At 44.3% G+C, this 24,507-nt stretch overlaps 1 protein-coding gene and 1 pseudogene across 3 annotated transcripts in view; both read right to left on the reverse strand.

Annotated features, from left to right (window-relative positions):
* Positions 1 to 1,048: 1,048 nt before the first annotated feature.
* Positions 1,049 to 24,507, reverse strand: part of IGF2BP2 (insulin like growth factor 2 mRNA binding protein 2) — a 145,694-nt gene continuing 122,235 nt past the window's right edge. The window contains exons 9-17 of one of the 3 annotated variants that reach the window (XM_016159736.2): positions 24,367 to 24,502; positions 21,917 to 22,045; positions 15,220 to 15,276; positions 11,735 to 11,803; positions 10,707 to 10,823; positions 7,703 to 7,777; positions 6,118 to 6,249; positions 4,284 to 4,397; positions 1,049 to 2,919 (exon numbers count right to left, since the gene is read on the reverse strand). In XM_016159736.2, the coding sequence (XP_016015222.2) occupies positions 2,827 to 2,919; positions 4,284 to 4,397; positions 6,118 to 6,249; positions 7,703 to 7,777; positions 10,707 to 10,823; positions 11,735 to 11,803; positions 15,220 to 15,276; positions 21,917 to 22,045; positions 24,367 to 24,502 (922 nt within the window). In that variant the 3' untranslated portion in view covers positions 1,049 to 2,826. The remainder of the gene's footprint in view (positions 2,920 to 4,283; positions 4,398 to 6,117; positions 6,250 to 7,702; positions 7,778 to 10,706; positions 10,824 to 11,734; positions 11,804 to 15,219; positions 15,277 to 21,916; positions 22,046 to 24,366; positions 24,503 to 24,507) is intronic. The other 2 variants (XM_016159737.2, XM_036218781.1) reach the window with 2 other exon arrangements.
* On the reverse strand, positions 18,692 to 18,809 carry LOC118602185 (annotated as a pseudogene).

The following is a 24,507-nucleotide window of genomic DNA, read 5'->3' on the forward strand; positions in this document are numbered from 1 at the left end:
TGAGTCCTATGTGGGGGAGGAGAGACGGTGGAGGCATAGGTACTGGGCGTTTTAATGGCCACACGAAGGGACAGGCTGGCCTGCTCATATTCATGCCAACCATACAGTGAGAGGAACAGCTGGCATCTACACACCATAAAACTTTCAAAGTAAAATCGGCATCACAGAAATTGGAAATGGGAAAATCAAGACTAGGGATGGGACATCAGTGAGGAACAAATTTTAAGTGATTTAGGAGTCCTCAGAGTTTGTTAGAAGGGGAACATGGCTATTTTGGAATCCCATTAGTTCACCTCTGTCTGTCCCTGCTGTGTTATGAGTAGTCACAATCAAGTATCAGCTCTTTATTCCTAAGATTGCTTGGACTTTTAGCAGCTGTCTCTGATAGACCCCACAGATCTAAGAACACCGGCTTGTAAATGCAGCAGGACCATTCTCGCTCACCTTTCTCACAGCTTGTCTACAGTGGGTGTGCCAACTACAGCGGCCTCTTCCCGCCCCAGGCTGACCCCGCCCTTCCCTGATCTGGAATAGTTTCAACTAGGCATCTGTGGAGGGCTGAAGTACCTCTTTCCTTGAATTGTCAGGCATATTCTCCCTCATTCTCTTACATAAAAAATAAACTTTCCCTGGCCAGGCTTAAAGTTTGTTAAAGACAGAGTCTGGTCTTACGTAGCTTGGTATGCGGTCAATCCATCCCTCTGGTTCTGTGGTTCTCAAACGTGTGGGAATCACCTGGAGGGCTTGCTGAAATGGACTGCTGGGCCCCACCCCCAGAATTTCAGATTCAAGGTAGACCTCAAGAATCTGCATTTCTAACCAGTTCCCAGGTAATAATGATGCTACTTATCTGGGGACCACACTTTGAGCACCACTGATCTAGTTTAGCTTCTCCCAAAGACCTTCCCGGAGAAGCCACTCTCCTCAGCATAGCTTCCCAGTCCTGATTGTACATGCTGCTCATTTTCCTAAGTCCCCTCAGAGCTGGAACTCAGGTGACTCCCTCGGATAGGCAGTGCTACTAAAATAAGAGACCAAGACACCAGGATCTTGTTAGCTGGATATATTTCATTTTTTTTTGTTTTTGTTTTTGTTTTTGTCACAGAACACTGTTTGCAGTAGAGGAAACTGGCATTGCAGTCTGGTGGTAAAATGGCTTGTTCACATAAACCAGTACATGTTCATCCTTTAGCGCAAAAAGCCCTAATGGCGCGTACCCTATTGAAATTCAGGACATCTCCAACATTTTCTCTCTCTGTTTTTCTTTATCATCATCTTTTTTTTTTTTTTTAATAAACATTTTCAAGGTTTGTCCAAAAGAAGGCCATATAGGTTCTTGGCTAGCGGAAGACAATTCAGAACAGTTGTTGCACACTTGGACTGTCACCTTTTCCAGGCTGGCAGTTGATATCTTATTTTTTTTCCAACTCATTTTTTTTTAAAAAAATAAAAAAATGCTCCAACTATCAGTTTTACAAAATCTCTAAGGGAAACACAAGAGCAAGGTGCTGAGGTAAAAAACACCTGAGGTAGCTTTTTTTGTGTGTTTTTCTCGTTAAAAAAATCTGTAAATTTAACGCCCTGGGCCAACGACCTTGTGTAAATCACTATTTTCTTCCACATTTTTTTTAAAAAGAAAGAAATAATTTTGCTGAAAATTGATGGCTTATACACCAAAATGTAAAAAGACAAAATATATTCTTTCTTTGCAGAATTTTTCTTTGTTTAGTTGGTTGGTTTGATGGGTTCCTGTTTTCCTCTTCCAAAATGCTAGGACAAGTACCATTGACTCTTGTTCTTTTGAGTAACCAAGTGTAAGTTGAGGCTGGTTTGTGTGTTTCGCTTTTGTTCCTTTTGTGTGATGTGATACTCAGAGCACTGCTTTGCCTGGGGGAGGGGTGCATAGGTAGGGAGATTGAGACAGAGGGATGAGGGAACTAAAAAGAATGGGGATGGAGAAGGGGAAGGAAAAAGGACAGGGGAGAGAGATAAACAGAGAGAGACAAGAGAATTATATAGCAGTATGCAAAAACCAGTTTAAAACCTGTGAAGCAAAGAGAAATGGGTGTGTGAGCTAGACAGGGATGAAGAGACAGTTTCCTCTTCAGAGAGACGGTATCCCTTCTGTTGACATACACAGGTGATCCAGAACTGCTGTGAGTGTCCTTTTGACGAGATTTCCCTCTGGGTGAATTTTGTGTGGGTGGCCTTGAAGCTCCTTACTAAACCATCAGACCTCCCAAAGAATGACTTTATTCTTTAAAGTCTAGAAAAGTCTGCTTTCTCTTTAAAAAGGAAAAAAATAATAATAATTGATTAAAAATTGGAGTTAGTTGAGTTATTTGATATATTATTTCTAAAATATATTAACGCTGCAGGCACCCTGTGTAACCCACAGGCCACATATCTTAACATCTTTCCCCTTCTAATATGTACACACATGTACAGAGACAATTTCCCACAAAAAGAAAAAGGTGTGAATTTTGCTTCGTTTTGAACACATTCACCTATGTTAGTTCAACTAAAAGGGATAGCGTGGTGGGAGTTAGGAGAGATCCGAGTGGACGGTGAAGTGGGTGGCTGGGAAGCCTGCAGAGGCCCAGGGGGGAGGCAGGGGGCTGGGCGATGAACCAGCTGACCCCCGCCTCCCTCCTGGCCCCTGGGATTCTCAGGGCCTCTGCAGAGTCCCTGGCGCCTCCGCAGACTTCTCATTCCTCAGGATGGTCTTTGGTTTGCTCCCGATCTGGCTGGCTGTGTTTGGTCTCATTCTGTCAGGTGTTGGAAGGGCTACATTCATCCGTTGTTTTGCTGGTGCCTGTGGGAGCCTCACTTGCTGCGCTGTGAGGCGACTCCCTGAGGATATTTCTGCTCCTGCTGCTTCACCTGTTGTACAATTTCCCTGATCTTGCGCTGTGCAGTCTGCAGCAAAGGAGAGGAGGAGGGTAGGGGGATAAAGGAACCCAGTTCTGAGGACAAGCGGGGGGGGGGGGTGGTGGAGGGGTGGGGACAGGGCTTGGGAAGGAGGTGGTAAACTCAGAAAAGTGTCATCTACCCACAGAAGCCCTTACTCTGGGGGCCTTTTCTGCCTGGAAGTAAAGTGGCAGAGTTCTTCCCCACCCCAACCCCAAGGCTGCCCTAAGGCAGAAGATAAAGGGGGAACCTCAAAAGCTTCCAGTTAATTGCTAGACAGATAGGCCAGGAAACAAACAGGAAACCAGGGACCAGGGGACTTTGCAGAGGTTAGACGGCATCCCCCTCCCAACTGCACACATTTTAGCTTCCAGAGCTGCCCACCCACTAGAGTTACTAGGAAGAATGTTAGTGTGATTGCTGGGAAAGACGACAGTAAATGAGATGGGGGAGAAGTGAGAGGCTCTACCCTGAACAACTGGACAAAACACGTGAACCAAAACCTGACCCCTCACTTCACCCCAGTGCTCCCCCTGCAGGGAGACCCCTGCAGACAGAACTAAGGAGCCTGGCAGCTCAGACGCTCTCCCAGGGCACTGGAGGAGCTGGGATGTGGGAGCAGCAGAGGCGGGCGGGTGGGGCAAAGTGCAGGGGCCCTGGGAAGCAGCAGCACAGCAGGTGCTTCCTGCCCCCTGCCCGACGGACAGGTCTCCGGGCAAAGGCACAGCCTTGAAGAACAAGCTGACTGTAATCTTAGACTGACTACACTGGTTCAGAACAAGGACTGGGACTGCTCTTTCCTCAAACCCAACCAACCAAAAAAGCATCAAAAAGAACTAGGCCACATGGCGCCGAGTCACTGGCCCTTCTGAATTAAAGAAGCACCTGTGTCCTGATGGGGCGTGTCATGGTGAGATGGAGGTGGTGAGAAGCGAGACATGAGGGTCTCCTGTGATGAGCGTTTAACCTTTAACAGTGAGACTTTTGGCCCTCAGGCTGGTTCTCAGGGGTTGGCTGGGGAACTCTGCGGGTGGGCCCTTGCCTGGTCTGTGGCTCCCAGCATAGGAAGGCTGCAACTGAGGCCTGAGTAGGAGGGTGAATTTAGAGTTTCAGGGCATGAAATGTGCTGGACTTGACTCCAAAGCCCTACACTCTTCCTCAAGCTCTTCTAGCGTGCCTGGGGTCAGCAGTGGTGAGGTGTGGGCAATTTGCTCTGTCCGTAGGCAGTGCCTGAAGAGTTGGGTTCCACAGGTGTGTGAGTTGGGTGGCAGGGTGTGTGTGCAGGGCCTGTGGCCTCCTGACAGGCCGCCAATAGCTTAGACAGAGAACTGAAGAGATTGGCAAGAGAGACCAGACCCTTGTAGCACAGGTACCTGGCTAGCAAAGAAATGCCCAATTATTCTGACGATCACTTCCTCATTTTCATCTGGCGTTTGGTCACGAGGCACGATGACTTCTGCACTGGTTAAGTTCTGCAGTTCATTCACCTGTGAAGGGAGGAAGTGGGAGAAGGGAGTGGTGGAGGGCGAGGAGGCCAGAAGCTGCTCACCTTTCCTTCAATCTAGGACACCTTTCGCTGCTTCCCTGCCCCAGGTCAAATGGGGCTGTGCTGGTTTGGGCTCAATGCCAGAGAAGGAGTCAAACTCTTGACTCCATGGAGCCGCTTTTGGGGATGAATTCTTATTCTAGAGTTCCCACCAATGCCGTTCCTGCATGTGCTCACAGCATCACTGCAGAGACCCCAGGCCTTCCAGTAATCCAGGGGTGAAAGTCACTGCTGGACGTGCCCTCCTGGGTGCCAACCATGAGCCGACATTGCCTCTCGCCCAACTCACCAAAGTAAACTTTCCAATCAGTCCCTGATCCATTCCCTGCTCTTCATTTTCATTCCTGATGCTGCATCTTGCTTATGAAGTTAACCTGCTCTTGAGTTACCTCTTCTCCCTGCCATTCCTAGGCCCAGGCCCACCTCCTCCATGAAGCCTCCAACCCATTCCAATCTCCCCTTCTCCAAACCCCATTTCCTTCACTCTGGTACTCCTGCTCACCTGCCTCAACAAGGCTGTATTTCCCAAGGGTTCATGGCCCAGCTCCTGCCCTGGCATAGTGCCAAGCACGCATGTGGGGCGGACAGTCTGGAGGGTGCACAGAATTCAGTGACTGGTTCTAAAATGACCAAATAGGACACTGAAGTGTTCAGGATTTCACTCCCTCATGGACCACTTGCTTCCTTCTGCCTTCTACACTCCAGCTTGCCTGGAGCTTGCTGTGTGTGCCCTGAGATGCTGACCACTTCCTGGATACAGGGAATTATATGCACATCATGCAACTTGATTCTTCTACATAAAGGGGGCTCATATCTCGAACTTGGCTTTGAGCTCTCTGTAAGAGTTTCTATGTAAAGAAAATAGCACACACACACACACAACTCTAGAGACCTCCCCACCCCAAATTCATGCCACCCAACACTGCCACTTTGCCAGCGTGCACAGCTCTGCTGGGACTTCTCAGGGGTCATATTCCTGCCAGGTGGGTAAATCATGTTCTAGAACACACCTGGGTCTGACAGACAACCGCTCATTCCTACAGGCTTCAAAGTTAATTCTCTGATGCTTTTCAAATTACATTGTGGTACTTCTACCTTCACGTTGATGCCCTTGATTATTTTTAGAGAAACTATTTCCTTTTTACCCACCAACTTGTTGGGAAACTAACTCCCCTGTAGCAAGCAGATGGCCAAGTTTGGGAAATTGCCAGAAGACAGAATCTGCTAGGAGGAAGTTAGGGTCTCTAGGGGCATTTCTCAGGAGAGTCTGAAGAACAGAAAAGAGTACCAGACCGCAGACCCTGAGGGCTGCCAGAGAAGACAGTGGGTGGTCTGCCGAGCGGGTATACTTAGGGTGGGACCACACTCCCTATGTTTTCCTGCTACTATGTGTGGATATAAAGGGGGCAGGAGGCAGCGTGCCTGTGTCCTGGGAGTGGAGACCACGTTCCAGCATGGAGCTGAGAGACAGTATCCCTGGGGGCAGGACCCTGGTGTTTTGGGCACACACTGAGCTCTAGGCAGCACCATGAATTTGGGGCCCTCAGTTCTGGAGTGATGCTAATTACATTTTTGTCCTTGAAGAGCCAATGGGTTCTGAGGGAAGTCAGGCCAGGCAAGGAATCGGCCCTGGAAGTGAAACCAGCTCAGAGCAAACTTACGGTTTTGCCGCCCTTGCCAATCACCCGGCCAGCTGTGGAAGAGGGCACTCTGATGTGGGCTTCCAGCTTCACCTCTTCTTTAGGGTTAAAGAAGTTTTCTTCTTTCAGTTTCCCAAAGATCCGCCCCTGGGCCTGAGAGAGCAAGACATGACTGGTGACTCTCCCAGCGTTCAGTCCACCCGCTTGCTGCTGGAATTTCTGAGCCCAGCAACGGCACAGCCCAGCCCCAAACTCACTGGGGCCAGACACAGGGAAGCCATGCACCCTGCTTTGGCCTGGCAGGCACTGCTCCTGCCATGTCCACTGACTGCGCTGTGCAAAATGTGCACGGGCCCGCTTGTGTCTTCACGGTGTGCACACAATCGCCTCCTTTAGGAAGCTTTCTGTTCTGGGTTGGGGGTGGTGGTGAGGGGGCAGAACCCAAATGTCATTTCTGTATTCCTAGCACCTATCAGCGTTTGGTTGCTTGACTGAATTTGTTCAGGGAATTCTTAATTTCTTCCCACCATGACCTGTTAGACCTGGTTGTTACAGGATGGAGGTGAGGATGGTAGTGATGGGAGTTGATGAGCCTGACCCTGCTTTATAATGTCTGACTCTGAAGCCAGTGTAGTCAAGAGGTGATTGTTCTTTTTAAAAAAAATTTTAAAAACTTGATATTTTTGACATATAATTCATAATACCTAAAATTCATCATTTAAAAAAATACACATATAGTTTTTAGTATATTCACTGTGATGTACAACCATCAGCAACATCCAGAATATCTCCTCTTCCCCCCAAATAAAAGCAGCGAGTCCCAATTCCTCCCGACCCCCAATCCCTGGCAACCACCGTTCTACTTTTCCGTCTCTGTATTTCCGTCTCATGTAAATGGAATCATTTAATATATTTTTTTTTGCTGTCTGCCTTCTTTCACTTAGCATAATGTGTTTTAGGTTCATCCATGTTATAGCATGTATCAGTTTCATTTCTTTTAATGGATGAGTAATATTTGATCATATGGACAGACCATATTTTGTTTATCCATTCATAAGTTGAAGGGTTATTGTTCTTGAATGGTTCTACATATTTTAGTTCTGTCTTCTCAAATTTTAAATATTTTTAATGATAAGGATTATATAGTTTTATAAATAAATGTTTCTGAGATTTAGAAAACTCAACTTATAATTTTCTTAGGGGAGAAAAAAAGCACAAATAAAACAATGCACCCCCACCACACCATGCTATTTCCCCTTGCACCCCACATTTAGACCCCCATAGCCTGAAGGGTAGATGAGACTAAATGAGTCTGAACATCCCTTCTCAAAACCACAGCTAAAGGATCAGTGATCCAGAGGAGGTGTCATTTGAACAGAGCACCATGAGACGATCTACTTCTCTAAGGGAGAGCTGGGAAGACGCGGGGGGTGGGGGGTCCGAGACCAGTGAGCAGTAGCAGGACAGGAAATGGAGGCTGGGCCTCTAAAGTAGAGCCCTGAGCATGCCTGTGAAGTGGCTGCAACTGCCGAAAGGCCCTCAGCTACTCCCCACACCCTGCCCTGTCCCCGGGGCCTGCAGGGCTCAGGTGGCCCTTGGCACTGACCTTGAACTGGGCTTCAGGTGGTCCGGTGATGATGACCATTCTTTCACTGACATCCGGGCCTTCCGCCGGAGCAATCTGCAGTTCACAAGGAAAAGGGAATGGTGCTGCTTGGCTGTTACCTCCCCCATTTCTTGTCTTAGCACCTGTTACTTTGACCTCTGCTACCTCCACTCGGGGGCTTAGGATGTCATGACCACAGTGCCCAGTATCTGATCTGGGTCTTTGATCACCCAGAGAGAGTTGGTATCAGGTCATAGTTACTGCCTGTCCCTGCCTTGAGCTCTAGCAGGGACTGGCCACCTTTCATCAACGGAGTCAAGAGCTCTAGGAAAGGGGAGGTGCAAGCTGTGCCAACCTGCCCAGGGCCCAGAGGGAAGGAAAAGCTAGTCCACAGAGGCCTTAACCTGGAGCCAGCCTGCATGAAAGGTAACCCTAGTTCTAATTCTCAGCTCTCAGAGGCAGGCAGTGGGGGTTGCAAGCGACAGTTGAGCTAGAACAGGTACAGTCAGGAGAAGGGCTAAAAGGCTAATTCATAATTCATGTTGAGCAAATTAGTTCTGCTGTGACTGTCCACTTCATGATGATCACGCTGCCTTGTTCAGATTCTAAAAGAAACTTCCTCCCTCTCTCTCTGAGGACCCTATTATATGACTGAAGCAAATGGGACTCAGAAAGGTGAGGTGGCTGCCGAGATCACAGGGTGAGCCGGGGCTGGAGCACGTTCAGGAATTAGGTGTCCCCGGCTGGCCCCGTTGACTGAATTTTGTGTGGCATTCTGAAGCCTGCTGACCAGATGCTGTGCAGGAAAAGTGAACAATGGGAGCTCAGCTCTTGCTTGGAACCAAAGCACCTCTTGGGGTGCACCATTCCAGACCTCAGCTCTGCCCACACCTTCCAGTACTCTGCTGCCACATGTTAGTGTAAAGCTCTCGCCCTGCCCTGAAGGCCTCAAGCGTGCCCCTGGTTGTGGTCCCTGAAGACTGGCAAAGCAGGAGTAGGGGTTCTCTGCAGTTGGTGAGATCATCTTGCTTCAGAGTCAGATCCTTTCAGAAACCTGTCAGGATAGAGGGAATCTAGCAAAAACCAGGTCAATTTTAAAAAGTAGAAAATTTCTCTTGCATATATATACTTGGCTTCCCTGGTTTTCTTTCAAGCTCTTTTTTACTGCTCTGGATAGAGGCAGAGGCTAGGGAAGGAGCAGTCTGCTGGCCCAGCATAACGAACATCTGCACATCACCAGGCTGCAGAGTCCATCCATCCCCCTGGTCCAGCCTGGCTGTCTCTGCCCATCACAGGGGTCATCAGCAAAGTGATGCACCACAATTCAGCGTTGCTGGGAAATAATGAGATTAAGGGAATGCTGTGGGGCAAAGCCCAAGAAATTGATCTCTCTCTCCTCATTTTCCTACAGGCCTGCTGGGAATGATTCTGGTATAGCACTCAGGTTGCTATGGTGGAAAAACACAGGACCAGAAATAGGGTAACCTAGTCAAATCTCGGCGCTCACACTCTAGCTTTGTGGCCTTTGTCAAATCAATAAAAGTCTCTGGGCCTCAGTTCCTTATGGGCAATGGTAAATAGAGAGCTATTGTGGCAGTTAGCCCCAACAGGTGCTCACGTCCTTCAGGTCGGCAGAATTACACCTAAGAGCCAGTCCTGCCACCTGTGTGCCTTGGCTGAGTCTCTGTACCTCTCTAAGTCTTCCTTAGGGGAGAAAAGATTTGATGAGATGATCCCTTAAGTCCCTTTTAGTTGAAATAGTCTCATGCTATCTCCTGCAGGGCTTCTCAGACCACAGGACTGAAAACTGAGAGAGGCCCTCAGGGTACACTCAGCCCTGTGGTCTTCTGCACCTTACCTGTCCACCATGGGGGCAGGACCAGCAAGGCCTGAGCCAGGGTCTCACCTGCAATGAGCCTGTTTGGTGCAAAGGCCCCCGTGTGCTCCACAACTGTCCCCCCACACCTCAGGCCTCTCATCCAGTCTATCCACTTTGCAGGTGAGATAAATGAGGCCTGGAAGGGGAAATGATGTACCTAAATAAAATTTTTTTATGTTCTCACTGCAATCCTTGTTCTGTGCTACTCAGAATGTTTTGTGTTTGTTTTTTTCTCCAGCATGCTTGCTGTGGGAGAAATTCCAGCTCTTCTTGAGGAGAAAGTCTAAGCGTTCTTTCTCTCCAAGTCATGAGACTTCTTGTTCGGAATTCCGGGTTGTCCCATGGTAGCAAATTATTTTACGTAACAACGGAAACTCTGTTTCCGAAGTGCATTTCACGAGGCTTGGGATGTGCTCAGCATTCTGCCTGTGAGTCAGAGCTGATAGCTGTGCTTGGAGCAGGCCCAGGGTCGAATAATCCTTCCCTTTCAGCTTCTCTGATGATCCTTCGCATTGTGCTAGAGGAGGCAGGATGTGGGTATGTAGCTGCAGCTACGTCTGAACTCACAACCAGTCCCATAAATCAAGGGGCCTTCCTTCCTGAGCCTCTCTGTGCAGGCCCAGAACTTCATATCAGGTTATGTCACCAACTTTTTGTTCATCTATGGGTTTATCATCCACTGGTTTTCAAAGAATTTTTCATTCAGACTACTTTTTCAAAGTTTAATGGTGTTTAAGCGAAGACTGAAGAAATCGAAGTGTTGATAACTGCTAAGTGTAAACTATTATTTCACCCAAGGCCACTCCCTTATTTTAGGAAAAAACCTCAGGCTTTCTTAGGTTTATATTCTTGAGGAGGACAATGGTAACCCAGAAAGGACTGGGGTGACTTATTTCTTATTAATATTTTTTCTTATTCAGTTGTTAATTGAACAAAAAAGCAATAAGAGTTAAAGATAAGAGCAGATGGGAATGGGCTTGGAGGCCCATTTTTTAGATCCTGTGGGATTTTGTCCCTAGATGGCACAGGAGTTGCCTGGGATTGATGGAAGGCCTGAGGGGCTTGGGATGGGGCGGCGGGGGCGGAAGAGGGCAGGATGCAGGTGGCTGCTGAGAGCAGCTTTACCTTGATGGAGGCCCCAGCGAATCTAGCCAGCTGTTTAATGTGCGCCCCCTTCTTCCCGATGATCGCCCCCACAGCCTGGGTTGGGATGAAGAGATTCACGATCTCCTGCTCAGGATACTGGAAGGCCAAGACAAGAAAGAAGGCATCATTCCCACTGGGATTGCTCCTTCAGGAAGTTACCGGGCATCTATTCTGAGCTACATGGTAGGGTGGCCCCATGACCAAGAAAATGCTAAAATGGTGCACGGATTCCTCTGTGGCCTAGGGCTCTGCAGGTGGGAAGCTTGAAGAAAACCTGAACACAGGCAAGCACAACACAGCAATCAAAATGCAAACTCCTCTTGAGCGTCTCCGAATTTGTTGGATACAGAAAGCTGCCCATTCACAGGTTTTCTGTCCATACAAATGTGGTATGTGTTTCTCCTGTGTCTTGATCAAGGAAAGCAATACAGTTATTAAATGTACCAAGCCTGAGCACAGGGCTTGGAGGCACTTTGTCAGAGGAAATGGAAAGCTGCCCCATCGCCTTATAGCCAGGAATGGCACTTTTTCTGGAGTGCTGCCACATTCAAAACAAGACAGCGACTAAATGTGCCCCGGCCAGGCCACATGGTGGCAGCCCCGAGAGCCATGGGTACGGCCACCAGGGAGCTTGGTATATGTGTCTGTGGAAATGGCATGACTTCATTTACTAGACTTTGTTTAAAGGTCTTTGGAAACTGTTCGTTAGGCCAGCACGACCTCCTGCTTTGACGTGCTGATGGAGCATGTGCACCAGATTCCTGCCGCCTGCAGGACTGTAAGCATCGGCGGGGCTGTTGAACGGGACAGCATCAGCCTTCTAGTGCACCTGAGCGCTGGCAAGCGGTGTGCGTATGCCTGGTGATGTGTCACTCTGAGGACGACCTGGAACCATAGGACCCAGCACTCAACACGGTGAACGTCCACGGGTTGGTCCACCAAGGCCTACCCGGTGCCAGCCGCAGGAGGGAAAAGGGGCGCATGGGGCTGAACTGAGGGACACTTACGGAGTGATGATGCGGGAACGGGCTGAACTGGTGAGGGGGGTATAAGCTGGAGAAGTATCCGGAGTGGGTCTGCGGCAGGAGAGAAACAGTCAGTCAGCGGGTGCCCTCGGGGACACTCAGCAAACTCAGGGCACGTGCTACGCAGGCCCACCGCACCGTCACCTGTCCCCACGGTCGCGTCTACACATCTGTCCCTTTGCAGCTCAGATCTCTGCTCCACTTTCCCCTCGGAGCCCTGGGCTGGACTGAATGTTCAGCATTTCTAGCTGAGCCACGCACGCTTCAGGCTCCTGGGAACTTACCAGGAGAGTGAATACGCGCACGCACGCACACTCATTCTCTCGCTCGCTCTCTCTTAACCCGCCCTCAGTCATGGCAGCAAGGCCAGTGGCTTCTGTTTTCTGGGGAATTACGAATAGTGGATTAAAAGGAACAGAGAGTGCTAGAACACTATCCAAGAGATATAGAGAACAAGTAAGTATGCTCCTGGCAAGTCAAATCAGTGACCTGCATCGGAGCATTTCAGAAGAACTGGAGACTGAGAATGGAGAAACTGCAAGAGATTGAGAAGAGAGAAAGGAAATGAATGAGTAAATGACTTCTGCGTGAGTGTGAGGAAGGGAAGGCAGATGTGGAAAAGCTATTAGGAAAATTACATTTAAAAAGCAGCTGTTTTTTACTGAATATAGTGTACTAGGCACTGTGATACTGTATATCTATTCGGAAACTTTTAATCCTCATAGTAGTTCTGTAAGACAGGAATATTTCTGATTTTATATATTTGTATGGACATTAGTCAAAGTCAGGTTAGCTGTGCTTTGCATAAGGCCAAGTAAATGCTGACGTGCCTATTACAGGAAAGGAGGTGAATGGCTCTGAGCACCAGCCCCTGCAAGACAACCTCCCAGGAAGACATTCTAACAGTGGTCAAATATGGATGAGGCTTGGGAGTTCAGGGACCTAGCTGTCATTTGCGGCCCCTTGAGCAAATCTCATGATGCCCTCCATCTCTTGAATCTCCAGCTGAACTCTGAACTCCAGATCACAAAATGACTCATAGGTACAAAGTAAAACCAATGGCCTTTTTGAGCTTGGAGAGTAGACTGGCCTGGGGGAAGAGAGATGTGAACGCCATGTCTCTGGCAGGTGTTCTCACCCAAGGGGACAGAAATCTGCTTATGAAAGGGAACCATTGCTGTATCACAAGCCTTTGCTTTGACTTGGTTGGAAAGAGGCTGCGGTGACACCTCATGCCCACAAGAGGGGGCTATGTGACCAGTGTTCTCTTGGCAACCTCCAGTTTTGAAAGGAAGCTAAGTGAACAGGTTTGGCTCTCTTGGTCCTGCCTCTTTCTGGAAGAGCATCAGCTCCAGACCCCTCTCTGTGCACATCCCTGTTCTGGGGGCTGTCCTAGCCCATGGAAGGTGGGGTTAGAATTCCCACTGGTTTTCTGCTCAGACAAAGCTCTACATTGGGGAAAGGATGCTTCTGCCTTCCTCTTCTCCGGACAGCCTTTCCTTTAGGCCCTCATAGCAGAAATAATTCTTTTGAATTGTAATTTGCCTTTTCCTCACAAAAACTCTCACATGAGGTCTATGGTTCACAGGCCACAGTGTGGCTGCTATTTTGGGTTTAAATACTCCCAACATAAACAAACTATTAAATTTTGATCTACCCACTTTGGTTAGGGGACAGATTTTGCTGTAGGGGAAAAAAAACCACATTCTCCATTCCCTTTTATACTTATGTTACTACTGGAGATTGTTGTGTGGAAAGAAGCGTGAACTCAGCAACAGGGAGCTCCTTTCTGCCTGAGGCTCTGTCATTGGCCTTTGTGTACATATGTTGGCTTTTGGAGTCAGAAGACTCAGAAGACCTGAGTCCAAGTCACTAGCTTTGTACGGGTTGGAATAATGCAGGCTTTCTGAGCCTCATCCAGGAATGGATTAAAATATCCAGCCTCTTTCCAAGGGTTCATTCAATTGTTCATTCATTGACACAAAAATATTTGATCATCTACTATATGGGAAGCACTGTTGTAGGTGCTGGGGACACAGCTATTAAGACAGAAAAGGTCCCTGCCACAATGGGTCTTACTTTCTATTCCAGTGCCATAAAGAAATGAACAGGAGGATGTGAGGAAGGGTTGCTGTGGAGCTGAGGGGTGGGACGGCAACCTTAGCTGGAGGGGTCCGGGAAGACTTCTGGAGGAGGTGACCTCTGCTTTGGGAGCCACAGAGGAGATGCAACCCCATGCAAGGCACCAGGGAGAGAACATTCTAAGCAAGGGTCCTGGAGGTCTTGCGTTGGGAAAGGAGTTGGCCTGTTTGAAAAACAGAAAGGAGGCCAGTATAGGGAAAGCACGTAAGAGTACAGCAGGATATGATGAGGAGTCGGGCAGTATGAGATCACACAGGACCTTGAGGACCTTGGTGTGGACATGGATTTGAGCCTAAGTACAATGTACACCTCCTAAGGATGTGACGTGGCATTCGATGAGGTCACAAGCATGGAAGAATCTATCATTGGGCATTATGTGGCTGAACTAATGAGTGTTACATGAGTACTTATTCATAATGAAATGTGTGGCTTACCGGGGCACACTTTCTGTTTCCTGTCTCAAGCTGACATGGAGTCTATAGCCTCAGATGAAGGGGGCTTTCAGTGCTCAGTCACAATGATCAGGAAAGTAACCAATGATTTGAATAAATGTCCTTTTTACTGGGGAAGCAGGTTGTAGCCACCTGACAAAGCACAGCCCGAGGGAGGAAGGAGTCAGTGTGGAGCCCTGACCCCAAGATGGCAGTCGAGCTCACTGTCTTAGTTTTATGAGAGAGAAGCTACTTTCCTTTTGAATGTTGCAAAAGCATTATGACAGGAGGGGGAGAGAAGGCGTTATGGTGAAGGTGCCCCTGCCAGGTGTACCCCACCCCCTGCCAACAGAGAGGCAGCAAGGGGGGTTATTATTCATGGTTCATTTCAAATTCCGAGTTTGAGGGGAACTGGTATCTGCTTTCCCTCTATGCTTGACTGTGCTGGGGCGTAGGTAAAGAAGTATATATCAGATGCACTTGTGAAAATTAAAAGGGGAATTATAAACCTGCTTTTCCTGGAAGAACTGCAGGATCCTTATTTTGAAGCTCTTACATATGACCATTTCATACATGATTTAGGTGCTATTCTGCAGCATGTAGAAGTCGGGGTGAGAAGAGTGAGGGGTGGGTAAGGGGCAGTAGAGAGGGCAAGGATCAGGCACACAAATTATCTTAAATCTTTAAATAGCATTAGTATGATGATAGAGAGATGCCATGTTGCAAAGAGAGCAGGTGCTCACCGTAGGAACCAGGGATGTGGACATGAGCCTGGAGAAGGGCCGTAGACTTGGCCAGAGGGGTCACTGTCATGGGCAGGGCTTTCCAAGATTCAGAAGATGCACCATTCTACCCCCGCTTATCAAAGTATGTCCTTCAGCCCTGCTTACCCACCTCTGTGTGCTCTCTTGGGACAGCCTCCAGAGTTGACAGGGACCAGAAATTGGTAAGCTAGGAAGAGGGAGAGCCAAGATTTGAGCACAGAACTCTCTCTCTGCAGCCCGAGGTTCTTAACCACTGTACCCAACACTGCCCACACCTGGATCTTTCTAATTTTACTGGTTCATGTGAGGCCCACTGTACACGTTATAAAAAAGCTCGAATATGTCCTCTGTTGAGTTTATTTAAATACATGGATGGACCATTAAAATTCATTAGATACATACAGAGAATCAGCAGCATGAATCGGGGGAGAAAGGCAAGCAAATAACCCCAGGGGATTAATTCAGGAAAGAGGGAGAGCTTTTTTAAAAAAAAAAGTCTGCTTGATTTCTTAAGTGAGATTCACGAGGACAGTATTATAACACATGTGTAGACTGCTATGAGAATAGATCAGTCAGAGAGCTAGCTTGATCTTGGAAATTGAAAACATGATCAGTGATGTTAAAACCGAATAGAAATGAGAATTTGGACACAGTAGGTGAATGGACACTCCTGAAAGGCCAATTGGTGCATTAGAAAAGATTAACCCATGCAAAACAAAAAGAGGTAATCAGAGAGATGAAAAGTAGAGTGAGAAGATCTCCTATCCATGAAGTGAGAACTTCAGAGGGAGAAAATGTGGCGGGGAAAGAGAAGCTATACTAAAATTAATACAGAAGCAAAAGGTTTTCCTGAGCCAAAGAAAAACTTGAATCTTAAGATCAAGGGGCTCAGATTCAGATTGTTGAATCCCAAGGGTGAAGGCAAAATACTACTGAAGGCAAAAAATCTTATAGATAGAAGGAAAAAAGTTACTTACAAACAGAAGAATCAGGCTGGTAGCACACTTACCCTGAAGAACGGGATGCTAGAAGTTATGTGTTCAGAGCTCTAAAGGAACAGTGAGCCTACGATTGCTGGATAACCAGCTGAACTGCCATTCATGTGTGAGGGGAAAAGGAAGGCATTTTCGGATACAGAAATTATATTACTTACGTATTAATTCCTGAAAAAAATTATCTGAAAAAGTACTCCAGATAAACAAAAAAACCAAATAACTCAAAAAATAAGAATACAAGAAATTGTCTTCAATGAGCAAAGAAACCAGTAAAAGTTCTGTTAATTTTAAATAACTGTGAATTATGAGATTGTATATTCATTAAGAAAAAAAGCTTAATAACTTGGACTAAAATTCCAGATTATTTTTAAAGTAATATGACCAAAATGTCTTAAACCAAACCTGTTAGTAATAAAGTATTTGACAAAACCATAATCATAGTAGGAGAACAGTAAACTGCTTTCAAAATGTAATGTCATACAGATAAAAAAAACCATATGGAGAATACAGGCCACCAATGAGAAGCTTGATTTTACAGCTCTAAACACAATGCTGAGCCCACCAGAAAAGAAGCCTCCTTCCAAATGCCCAGGACTTTTAAAAACTGATCATGCATGAGCAAGGCCACAAAAACCAGGATGCTCTAATAACATTCTCTGCATACACAGCACAGAAAACAATTGCAAGATTTTTTAAAAGAAGCCCATAACTACTTAAAAATTAAAATTTAAAAAGCTCTAGCAAATTTGATTAAGAAAAAAAAACAAACATAAATACACAATGTTAAGATTTAAAAGAGAGATAACCACAAGTAGAGATTTAAAAGGCAATGGTTTGTTTTGTACAATATTCTGCCAATATATATAAAAAGAGAGATGAATACTTTTACAGGAAAACAGAAACCAACAAGACCTTGTATAAGCCAAAAACTTGGAAGAAAATGAAAACCTTATAAATGATATTTCTCAAACAAGTGCTAGGCCCAGGTGTTTCAGAGTCATCTTAACAAATCTTTAAGGAACAGAAAATTTCTATACTTTAATTTTCCTAAACATAATAAAAGTTAGTCATCTTTCCAATTCATTCTACAGTTAAAACTATCAAAGAAAATATATAAATATAATAATTGAAATGTAGACAAAAAGATGAAAAAATGGAACAGAATCCAGAATGACTAAGTAGGAATTTAGTGTATGACAAAGCTGACATTTCAAACTGAGTGATAAAATGGAGCATTACTCAATATATGATTTTGGGAAAACCGGCTACCCATTTGGGAAAAAAAAAGTCAGATCCCTATCTTAAAATATAAGTCAAAATAAATTCCCTATGAATTATAGATATAAATATAAACAATACCCAAAACCCAGCAACTAAAAATTACTATAAGAAAACGTAGGGAGAATATTTATATAGTCCTGGATGAGAGAAGGCTTCTTCTTTAGCATAACATCAAAGGCAAGAAATCCACAGAGGGAAATGTCATTGATTTAACTACCTTAATTCTTAAAATTTCTGCATGAATTCTATTAAAAGGAAATCTATGAAAATTTAAATTGTATATGCCTTTTGATGCAGAATTCCAATATTAGAGAATGTACTTGCAGATATACTCACATTTGTGCAAAGACTTACATAGAAGGATATTCATTTTGACCCTATTTGTAGTAGAGAAAACCTAGTAAACAACCCAAATGTCTAATAATAGTGCGCTGGTTAGAAAAATTATAGTAAATTCATACAATGAAATCTGTAGCCATGAAAAAGAATTAGGTCTAGCTATGGAAAATGCCCATAAAAAGTTTGAAAAAAAAAAAAACCTTGTAATTCACTGTGTATGACATGATTCTGATTGTATTTTTGAATAATATGATTGTATATGTGCTGAGAAAACATTTTTAAAATGTATAAACATAACGGTGCTATAATTCTGGAGAGTGGTTGTTGGGTAAAATTTGGGTAAGAGAATGAAGGCTGAAGGGAAATGTTTCCATTTTACTTCACACAATAGTTTGTTCAAAATATATGTTTTAAATTATGATACAAGACATCACAGATAAAGCAAAGAGAACTGAGAAGCTGGTAGAAAACATTTACAACATGACGAATAGTTAACAGCCTTAATATACAATCAGCTGTTACAAATAATTAAGAAAAACATGGAAAATAATGGTGACAACAGTAGCTAAGATTTACATAGCAACTACTATGTGAAGGCTTTAACTTATTTAATAACCTTACAACAGCCCTACAATATATGTACTATTAGTACCCCCATCTTATAGATAGGGACATCGAGATACAAAAAGGTTAAGTTAAAAATAGGAAGTAATAGGGCAGAGATGCAAATGCCGGCAGTTTGGCACAGGCAGTTTAGCTCCAGAACCTACACGGCTTCTCAATAGACTGATGGGCAAAGGATACAGAAATACATTTCATTAGAGAGGGGAAAAATGGCTAAGAAACTCGTAAGTGTTGAGTCTCATAAAAGAAACGTATATTTAATTTTAATTTTATTTTTTTATTTTTTAGGCAAGGCAACCCTTGGTTGAGCTCACAGATTGCAAGGACCTTGTCAGCTCACAATCCCTTATTTTTTACTTTTTATGCCTGCAGCGCCTGTCCTTCCTAGGTGGTCTCCCAGCCAAGTACTAATCAGGGCCGACCCTGCTTAGCTTCTGAGATCAGACGGGATTGTCTTGTTCAGGATGGTATGGCCATAGACAAGAAACATATATTTAAAGTATCAGATTGCATTATTACAATTTGAATAATTACACTGGTAGTGATAATATGGGGGAAAAAATCGCTGTCACACAGTCTTGGTGACAAGAAAAAGTAGTACATCCTTTATGCATCAAAACTTACATATTATGTATTAATCTTTATATATTTTATAATTATAAATTATATATAAAATTTATACATTCTTTGGCTCAGCAGTTCTATATCGAGAAATTTATCCTGATAAAATAACTGGATGAGAGAGCCAAGATGTAGATATAAGGATTTCTATTGTAAAGTGAAAATTTGGATTATATATTTAATATGCATAACATAAATAATATACATACACACACCCATATACCTGAATACATTGATCACTTCTAGATTAAGAAAAAACTAGCACTTTCCACATTCCTGTATTATTTGCTTCTAAATACTAGGCATGTATTACTTTTATAACCAGAAAATAATAAACAATGATAGTTTTCATATATACACAAATGCATTATAAATTTTAGAGGTTAGAGACCAACCCACGCATGTGTGAGCCAGCTATAAGGAGGTACACGGACTTCCTGAGCTTTCAGTGCCAAGAGCAAAAGCACTAGTGTTTTGTGATATATAAAAGCAAAACAAACAAAAAAATAAATACTCTAGTTCCTGGAGATCCAAATGCCTACGTGACAGGAAAACAGTATTTTATAAGTATTTAAAGTATGCCCACCACCCCACACTACTGAGTCGTTCTATGGAGGCCTGGGCCTACCAGGGAAGCCTACAAGCCTGCAGTGCAGACTCTGCAGGTAGGACTTTGGGCCCTGTCCCAGGTCCTGCACAAGAGTGTAGTGCTGGCCAGCCACCTCCACGCCCTGGCCCTGCGCTCTGCAGCTGACCCAGGGAGCTGTCTACAGGAGCCACACTCTTGTAGAGAGCTGAGGCAACTGTGTGCTCTGGATTAGAATCTAACCTTGATCTGCAGGATCAAGACCAGAACTATATGGCTTTTAGCTTAAAAATGAAATTTTATTTAAGATCTATTTTAAAAAAGAACAGGAAAATACATATTTTAGTAAAATGGCTATTCTACTGTTTCAGTAAAAATCTCAGATGTAAAGGAAGCTTTTTAACTGGTAAGACCGATTTTTAATTTTAGAAAAGATTCTGCAATCACATGAAAACCTTTCCTGCTGTTTTAATTTAGAGATCTAAACTTTTCCTGTAAAGAGTGAAATAAATATTCTAGGCTTTGCAGGTCATAGGGTTTCTATCACATCTACTCAACTCTGCCAACATGGCAGGAAAGCAAATACACAATATGGAAATCAAGAGTCATAACTGTGTTCCAATAAAACTTTATTTACAAAATAAGTGCCTAGAATTGGCCCATAGGTTGTAGTTTGCTGTCCCTATTTTAGATTATCAATTTTAGAACTGTTCTGTTTTATACCTTTTCCCCCACCACTTATGTTACTTAGGTTGAGAGAGTGGCCTGGCTTTAGGTTACCTTCTGTAGGCAGTATATACAGTCTTTCTCCTAAGAAATGAGATGTGTCTCAATGCCATTGAATTGTGTCAATCTTGGTCAGTCTCAAATCTCACAGCAAAGATTGCGGGATGTGCACCTCTTGGAGTAGTTCTCGCTCCTTGGAGCAGCCACATGACTGTAATAGCTGCCACATCTCCAGCTACACATGCAAATATACACCCTCCTGCCACATCTCCAGCTACACATGCAAATATACACGTCCTAAAACACACACACACACACACACACACACACACACACACACACACACACACACGGCTCAATACTGGGCCCTAGCCTCTAAGGGAAAATGGATATCACTCTAAAGAAATGGTGTGAAGATTTAGAAATGACTCAGAAGATCTATACATAAACAAGATTGCATGATGTATATATTCTTGTGACTAAGGACGTAGGTATCAATTCGTACTGTACTTCGTGGGCAAACGGCACAGTGGGTTCATCCTGTCTCTCTACATATAACCCAGAGAACTGGGAGTTCTCTCACTGCGACACCTACACCAAAGACCGGCTTTCAAAAGAAAGGAATGGCTAAAGTAAGCTTCACCAGCCTGATTCTTCCCATTTAAACAGCATAAACATCGGGGTATAAGGAAATTTACTTTAAAAATAAGCTGTATGTGTGGAAAAGAATTGGAAATTAAGAGAAAAAGGCTGTCAAGTACTCTAAACCCCAATCTGGTAATGTACTGGTCCTGAAAAACGCTAATGGCCGGGAACATTTCTTCTTTTGTTATTAATTAGAATTCAAACAATAAATACTTATTGAGCACCTACTAAATGCCAGGCATTGTGCTAAAAATTTCAAAACAAATACCGTGTATTATTTTCTTTTAAAAACTACTTATTAATAAAACATTAAAAATAATAGGTGTGTGTATACATATATATTATATATACATATATATATATGTATACACACACACATCTCCAAGAGTCATCTAAGTATTCGAATTTTTTTTTTTTGCCCCCTTTAATTCCGCCCCCTCCACTTCCACCCCTGACCTATGGATGTTGCCATTTCCTCTCAAGAACTGGATCTCTGAAGGTGGGGCATCTCCTCCCACACACTTGTGGCGGAGGTAGCACCCCTGGTGCACTCGGGGGGCCTGGCGAACCTGGGGATTGGTCCGTGGCTCCATCTGGAGCGCGAACTCAGGACCTTCTGCATGTAAAGCAGATGTGCTGACCACTACACTATGGAGCCACTGCCCTACCCCCAACGTTTTAATAAATGAACAATACTCATGATTATTATTTTTTGAGCTAACAAATCCTTTTTTATAATAAATAGGCTTCTAGTTAATGGTTTTGCTAATAGTTTCTTTCCTTCCTAGGTATGACATACACTATGTTTAGAAGTACATATTTAGAGATTGGTTGAATAATGTTAATCTGTCCATTCGGAAGAAGTCCTAAGAAATGCTGGATTCATCCTACCATCGCTATGAGCATGGCCTCCAAATTAAAGCTTTAGTTCCGATTCCACGTAGCAGAGTCTCACTGCTGCCTGGAGGTACCCAGAGCATGAGCAAACCTCTGAACGCTGAGCTACTTACAGCGAAAGGGTGGTAGTGGGGAGCGGGGGGAGCTCCTCGGGGCCCTGCTGGTGAAGGCAACACGGATAGTCCCGTTGAAAAGATGCCAAGTGCGCTGAGGTTCAACCCCGGGATCAGATTGGCTTGTTGCTGGGAACAGAAATGGAGAAAAAGATGAGGGGAAGAGACCGGAGAGTCCCAGCTTGCCTGGGTGAACCTCCATCTCATCTGGATGGCACCAGTATCTCCTGATGAGCTCCGCCCTAGCCCCGTGGACCTGCTGCCAGGGTGGGTTCTCCGAACCTCAACCTGACCATGGAATTCCTTCAAAGCTTCTCTGCCACCCTTGGGAGTATCTACACATCTTAACACAGCAAATGAGGCTCTTCCTGGGGATGGCCACCTCACCAGCCTCTCTCCTGCTAACTCCTCACCTCCATCCTGCCCAACCCTACTCTTCTCTCACCTCTAGGCCCCTATGCGCTTTGTTTGCTCTGAAAGGAATGTGCTTCTCTCCCTTCTCACCTGGCTAAGTCCTACTCATCTTATAGGTTTCACCTGAGCTTAGATGTCCCCTCATCCAGGAAGCCTTCTCTCACCCCAAAGGTCCCGGCTCAAATGCCCTTTCTGTGCTCTCCTAACAGTCTTACATTTCCTTAAAATAGCAATCATCACATGGCATGTGGACCACCTGTGTATTTGCCTCTTCCCCTTTCATTTCCTTGTGGACAGAGGCTGTCTTGGTGTTGTGTGCTTGGTGCCTGGTACATAGTAAGTACTCAATAAATATTTGTTGACTAGATAAGTTTTAAAAAATATTGGATTTATAGTTTTTTTCTAACTCTATCCAAGACCAGACCCTTCACTAGGACGCCACGTATGTAAACTCCATTATCCAGATTCAGGATGTTTCACTTTTGCTTTTGACCATTTAGTTGCCAGCTTTGTGATCAAATCACTTGCTTGTTTTACATTGAAACATGGGGATGCTCACATAAGCTAGAGTCAAGTTTTAACTACATAGCCCTTCAAAGGCAGAGAGATGTAGCCACCTGCCCTGGCCTGTGTCCACTCTGCCCCTGCCCAAACACTAAACAGCTCTCCAACTTACTATTTTCTTATCTGTAGCTACGGTCACCTAGTAAACTTGCCCTCTTCTAGAATGTTCAGAAGAGTAGAGCTAGGATCCCTAACCTTTATCCCATTTGATATATAACATCTAGGAGTTTTGTTATTCATCTGTCAACACATGACTTTGGTAGAGACATTAATGATTCTAAGTGAAATACTCAGGTGAGGATGTTTGGAGCACCCAGACTCTTTCGTAGCTTTTCTGGGTGTTTACAGAAAGGGATGTTTATCATAAGATGTCAAGAGCCCAAAAGAAGAAAACTAAATCATTGGATGATACTTCCACAGACAAATACACACAAATGGGGAAAGAAGGTCTTATTGGAGGCTTCTCATCAACATATCCCATTATTACTGTGTGATGTGGGCTACTAACGTGGGAGATAGAGCACTAACTTGAGTAAGAGGGTACCGTGGAAATGCTGCAGTGAGGGAATGGGGTTTAACTTACATTAGCTCTTTGTAAGCATTTATTTCTCTATGAAATGTTACCAGGTCAGGATTTCCTTCAAGGTCATTCCAGGGAGATGGGGGATGGAATGAAGGTTCAGATAAAATAAAATAGGCCAAGAGATGATAACTGTTGAAACTAGATTATGCAACTATGAGGGCTTATCACAGTCTCCTTTCCTCTTTTGTATATGTTACAAAATAAATAGAGAAGTCACAGAAGTCATAAAAAAATTTACTGCTCTAAGCTGAGCTTGGGTTTTGCCAAATATTGGACAAATATTTTTAAGATTTCTGATGCCGGACTGGAGTTTCTCCAGTATGTATTATAAAGTGGAAACTAGGTAGCAATAACAGGAAGGATAAACCTAAATCCGTCTATTAAAAGATCAGAGCTAAGGAGGTTGACAATATTTATTGGGCAAGCTAAAAGAACAAAAGATGAGAATCAGAAGTTAATTTTAAAGTATATATTTTTAAAATTGGAAAGTAAAATAAAACTCCCACTTTCTCAACATACCAGCTATTTTTATTTTTACATGTAGCCTCTCAGTCATTTTGATCCATATTTTATATAACTGTAATCCCAGTTATATATACTTTCATATATTCTTTTCTCAATTGACACTATATCATAGGCAACTGATCTTTTTAAAATCTTCAATGTTATGATTTTAATGGCTTCACATTATTTTGTCCAGTGCATTCATCATAATTTACTAGTTGATCTCCTGATTATTTGAATGTCCTTGCCCCAAGAAGGCAGGAATAACAGTATACCTATTCTCAGGTGCTTCTTCACTGTCTGAAAGACAGTTTTTCTTAGAGAGGCTTGGGTCCTGCCTGAAAACACATGTGAAAACCAGCAGAAGAAAGCATTAGGTACTTACATTAACAGCCAGCATATCGTTCTCAAAGGCCTCACGTAGCTTCTTCATAATCTCTATCTCAGCACTGGTACAGGCCTCAACTGAGCCCTTCACAGTGATGGTTCTTTCAGGGTTGTATATGCTCAAATCCTGCAAGCTGGC

Source organism: Rousettus aegyptiacus, unplaced genomic scaffold, assembly GCF_014176215.1.
Source record: "Rousettus aegyptiacus isolate mRouAeg1 unplaced genomic scaffold, mRouAeg1.p scaffold_m13_p_4, whole genome shotgun sequence".
Lineage (NCBI taxonomy): Eukaryota > Metazoa > Chordata > Mammalia > Chiroptera > Pteropodidae > Rousettus > Rousettus aegyptiacus.